Source organism: Vicia villosa, linkage group LG6 (assembly GCF_029867415.1).
Source record: "Vicia villosa cultivar HV-30 ecotype Madison, WI linkage group LG6, Vvil1.0, whole genome shotgun sequence".
Taxonomy (NCBI): Eukaryota; Viridiplantae; Streptophyta; class Magnoliopsida; order Fabales; family Fabaceae; genus Vicia; species Vicia villosa.
Genome location: NC_081185.1, coordinates 9294985 through 9300810, shown reverse-complemented (window position 1 = coordinate 9300810; position 5826 = coordinate 9294985). Strand labels below are relative to the sequence as shown.

The window sequence follows — 5826 nt, the reverse complement described above, 5'->3', positions numbered from 1 at the left end:
CTGGAAACTGCATACCACTTATTTCTTTGATGCAAGTGCACTTTACTTTTCTAGCGTTAAATCGAGCAATTATTTCACATGAAAATTGATATAACTAATTATGAAAAATTATTCAAATTTGCACGTAGACGTTGGAACTCTCAAATTCAGAATCTGATCATGACTCTTATCATAATGATTCTTTGGGAAACTTTGCACACAATAAATGATATCAAGTTTATGGTAAAATTTACTTTGGTAGAGACATTCTTCATTTTAAACAATGTGTCAATATGACATCTGAAATTCTAGTGTTTTGATCGCAGATGTCCTAAGAGATGTCAAGACAATGACCTCAAAACAACACATAATGACAAGGTATATAAAAGTGCAGTGCAAAAACTTTAAGGAGTATACATAATTGTTCACCCAGTTCGGTATCAACAATACCTACTCTAGGGGCTACCAAGTCAGTGATAAGTCCACTATGATAGTAGCAATTCAAAGTACTATGCAAACAACCTTCGGTTCACACGTAAACAACCTCCAGTTTACAGCCTTCTCACTTAATCATTACTCATGCTAACTTCTACCTAAGACTCACCTAGGTATGAAGACTTCCTTAATCCCCCTCAATCACAATCGTGATGATCAATTACAATATTAAAAGACACACTTCCAAAACACAGTCACTTAATGCTTAAAAGCTTATGAATGAACATAGAACTTAAAACTAAATGAAAACACTAAACTCTTCTATCAAGATGATATTAGAGAGACTCACAATAGACAAGACTGCACGAACCCTAACACAAACTACAATGTAAGTTCCACATAGTACTAATTTTGATGCTTGTTATTTAAAACAATCTTCTGGATTGGACTTGGACTTCAAATCACAACAAGGGCTCCGAAAAATATTCCTCAATCTTCTCCATGAAGATAGAGCTCCAATCATTAGTTTCCTAAATATTTTTCATATTTAGAAACCAATTAAATATCTTGAAAACAAAGACAATCTCTTATCCCTAAATCAAGCGCCACATAGGATTGCATAATATTCCAAAATATTCTGCACATGTACATAAAACTGACTTCAACAGATTCAGCTGTAATTTAACAGACACGATGTCGAGTGGACCCTACATAGGACATCTTTCTCGACATGTCTTCTTCAGTTGAAGTAAATAAAACATCTTGTTCAACATGTTCCCATAAGCTAGTTTTACCAAACATAATGTCAATCATAACATAGAGAATTAACAACATCTACTTCTTTCAAGGGGCAAATGTATTCTTCAATTCACGAGTTTACAATTATTAAATGCTTTGACATCAAATATCGACCTACTCCCGCACATATAATCATACAAGTTAATTGGTGTTTTCCTAGTCATAATTGGATTAAATGCAAACAGATGAAGTTGTAATAGAAAATCATGTAACATTAACTTCTGGTGGCATATTTAAGAATAGTTTAATAGCATTCTTGTGAGCTTTCTTAGTTAAGATTTGAGTTTGCACCTCATTTCTAACTAAATTGCAAAGATCATGCTTGCTATCGAATATGCTAACAAGAGAAATTGGAGAAATCTTTGACTTGAAACTAAATCAATGATGACTCTTCGTGCATTTTTTAAATCTGAATATTGTTCCTTGACATCTTTTAATTTAGTGAAAAAAAATACTTTAATCACTATGTGAAATTCATGTTCAAATAGATTAGCCAATCTAGATTCTTTTTGTTGAAGTCACTATGTGAAATTTACACTTTTGAAATTTTTTTATAAATAAGTTGAAAATGTCCAAATATCGTTTTTACTAGCTATTTGATGAGTTATATACATCCCTAAAAAAATTTTGTTTTTCTTTTTTTTATTCAATAATTTATCTTTATTAACAAAAACTAACTATTTTTTTTATCATTTATACAAAGAAAAATATATTTTTTATATCACATAACATTTATGGAAATCATGATGATGCACCTTAATTTCCCCAAAACCATATTTTATCCCATTTACAAAATCACCCTCATTATGGCAAATACACATTGTAATAATACCATAAATACTAAAAATTGATAAACATTTCTCCAAAACCAACTTGCACATTTTTCATGTAATGTAATAAAAAAAAAACACACCAATGTTAATTTTTTTCAATTTCCACAGCCTTCGGAGATTAGGAGAATGGAGAAACCAACAACCAAAGAATGGAACCATTGACCACAAATTTCCATAACTTTGAAAATTCCGAACTACCCTCGTACCTTGTTCCTTTTCTCCCATATTAATATTCAATTATTGCATTGCATTTCACAATCCAACTAAACAAAAAAAAACAAAAAAAAAATTAAAGAAGAAGAAAAAGCAACCACTTTCTCTTTTTCTTCTTCTTCTCGTTTCATCCATCTAGGTTTTTACAAACCAAATTCTCGTAACTTCAGTTGCATCCTTACCCAACTCAAAAAACCAAAAACAAAAAACAAAAAACAAATCTTTAAGGTTTGTTGTTATGTTTTTTTTTTTTTTTTTCTGTTTTGTTTGGTAAATACCCTTTTGAATTTTAGATCTGTTTTCTGCACGTAAGGTGTTTGATAGTTTGTTGAATTATGCTATGATGTTTTTTTGTTTTTGTTTTTTTATTTACATGTGTTGTGATGATGTTTTGTGGTAAGAACATGTTGGATTTCAATTGTTTTATTCTCACGGTTCCTAGATTTTGCAGAAAAGTTTAAAAATTTTCGAAGTTTTATGATTGATATGGGTTTCTTTGATGGATTCTGCATCTTGTTGGTTATATAGACGTGTGTGTTTGATGATTCTTAGTTGAAGTTTTGTTGGTGTTTTTGTTTTTGCAGAAACTCGAGTGGTGATAAGTTGTAATCTAGTATTTAGTAATTAAGCTTGATTGAAGTGTTTGATAGGAGAACGTGTTTGTTGGGGTTTGGAATCTTTGCAAATATCTTGGATCTCTGAGCATGACCGGGAACCAAGAGCAGTTTGAGATCAAGTTTAGGTTGACAGATGGTTCTGATATTGGCCCGAAGAGTTTTCCAGCTGCTACTAGTATTGCAACATTGAAAGAAAGTATTCTTGCTCAATGGCCAAAAGGTCAGTTGTGTTATTATGGTATTTTGTAAGTTTTCTCTTTTTGGGTTTTTGGTGTAGTAGCTCATTGTTTATGTCAGAATTGCGATGGAGCTTTGTTATTATTCTTGTTTTAGGTAAGAAACATTTTGTTTATGTGTTAAGAGAGGCAGGTACTGCTGGGGTTAATGGTAAGTGGTTGGTGCATAGGGGTGTTTGAGTGTTGTAAAACCCTAGGATCCCAAGTTGAATTCCTAAACAACAACCAAGTCTTATCATACTAAGTGGAGTCGGTTACATGAATCAGCTCCCACCAAAATGTTCTATCCAGGATCACGTTTCTATCCAAATTATTAATCTTAAGATCTTTCTTCCTAACTTCTCTTATTGTTTTTGTAAGTCTTGTTCTACCTCCACTTATTTGACTCCTCTCTATCTAATCTATTCTCCTTACCGCATAATCTAGAGGTCTTCTCTCTATATGCCCAAACCACTTAAGTCTATTTTCTACCATCTTTTCTGTTATATGAGTTATCCCAACACTCTCTCTAATATTGTTATTTCTATGTCTAATCTTGCCACACGTCCAACGCAACACAACATCCTAATAATTACTACACTTATTACTTATTTTATTCTCGTGATGATTCTTAACACCCCAACATTCACACCCATACAGCATCGCAGGTCTTACTGCAATCCGATAAAAATTTCCTTCGGCTTAAAATGTACCTTTGTATCACATTAAACCCTTGAAGCCTTCCTCCATTTCAGTCACCCCGCTTGAATTCGTTGGTTTACACCCCCTTCTCATTCTCAATCGTTTTGTATTACGGATCCAAGATATTTAAACAACGTGATTCGTGAGATGATATGGTCTTTAAATTTCATCTCAATGTTAGAAACACTTCTTCTTTTGCTGAACTTACATTCCAAAGTTCGATTCCTAAAGATAAAAAAAAATTAAGAAAAACAAATGGTTTGGTTGGATGGATTAAAAAACTGTGACCATAGGTGCATGGTTATTTGAGACTTTTGGGTTTTATGACTTCATTATTTTAGAGGATGTATATTGAGGATGAAGAAGTAACAATTTTCTCTTAGTATATAGTTTTCACTTTTTCAGTGAACCATGATGTAGCCATTTGCTTAAATGACAGAGTATATCACAACATTTCATGCTTTTGATGAGATCAGAGTAGAAAAGGAATTGAAATATGTTTCCATTTAATATGATATTTTGAATTTTAATGTGTTAAAGACATGCTGTCCTTCATATGCTTGTGCAAAGCTATGTTAAATGCATTTATGTGGAAAAAAATTTGTTTGCTCAATTCTTTTAAAATAGACTTCCTTCATGATTAAGGATATTTTAGTAGCTCGACCGTGGTTTCATCGAAATTCAAGTGTTTCAAGACGGTTGTAGCCTGAATCACTCAAAAGTTTCGTCAATTTGATGTTCGGTTTGGTTCTTAAAACATAATTGATGTATTATATGCTCACAATAAACTCTTTTCCTTTAATCGTATTGGTAAATGAGATTTGTAACTGTATGTTTGTGTTGTGTTTTGCAGATAAGGAGAATGGACCAAAGACTATAAAAGATTTGAAGTTAATTAGCGCAGGAAAAATACTGGAGAACAACAGCACAGTTGGGGAATGCCAGAGCCAGAACCCTTTATGTGATACACCCGGTACAGTTACAACAATGCATGTGGTTGTGCAACCACCTACTACAGACAAAGGTCTAATTTTTATCTCCAATAATGCCAAAATCTTGTTCTAATTTGTGTGTGCGCGCGCACGTGTGAATACAGTTTAATCAAAGTTTGACTGTGATATGATTCCCAAATAGTCCCATGACTGAACACATGTTTTCTTTCATCGGTTGGGCGGGTAAATAGAAGGCGTTATGAAGCACGGACACCAGAAACACGACACCGACAATGACACGTTGACACCAGTAATAATTTGAACATATAAATAAATTAAACGTAGTCACCAGTGTTGGCGTTAATTTCAGACACCGACACTAACACAAACACCCATTTTTTGAGAGGTGTCAGTGCTACAGAGCGTTATATCATGGCGGATTTTATGCTAGTTGCCATAGACCATGACATAGGGCGCAACACCATGTTTATATGAAGGATTTTGTGTCCAAATAATACTACTCGTTTTCTTGAGTTTACACTCTAACACATATTGACATTGTTGGTATTTTCTGTTTGTTAAAATTTGATTTCGTTTATCTTTGGTGTTTTATCCGACACATTTTGACATTGTTTATATTTTCTGATTATACAGAGAAGAAGGCTGCAAGCGACGCAACACAGCAAAGATGCGGTTGTGTTATTTTATAGCATAAGATCGAATAGCAAATGTCATCATCTTTCTTAGGTGGTTACGGTTAGATACCTTTCGTTCGTTTTTCACACGTAATCTGCGGCTTTCAAATATTTCCTCATACACAAATTATTTGGCTGCATACCTCATATTGTTACTACAGGAAAAGAGTATTGTGGTTCTCTGTGACAGACAAAACAAAACTCTTGTACAATTTTCATAGATGTTTTATTTCTGGTCATAGTCCTCATAAGCCACTTACTGAATTGAACTCTCTCTCTACAAGTTTACCATTGTTGTATTGTATCTGATGTGTATTTTGAGATTCTTGTTATTATACCTGTGCCTGGTGAAAAATGTTTGCAGACTTAACTGTGTTGAATATTTGAATGTGCTTTATTTTGGGTTA

The 5826-nt window shown here is 33.1% G+C and overlaps 1 protein-coding gene across 1 annotated transcript; it reads left to right on the top strand.

Annotated features, from left to right (window-relative positions):
- Nucleotides 1–2250: 2250 nt before the first annotated feature.
- Nucleotides 2251–5826, top strand: LOC131608862 (membrane-anchored ubiquitin-fold protein 1-like). Its single transcript, XM_058880444.1, has 4 exons — nt 2251–2486; nt 2843–3095; nt 4646–4816; nt 5379–5826. The coding sequence occupies exons 2-4, from the start codon at nt 2963–2965 to the stop codon at nt 5432–5434; spliced, it is 360 nt and encodes a 119-aa protein (XP_058736427.1). The 5' UTR covers nt 2251–2486; nt 2843–2962; the 3' UTR covers nt 5435–5826.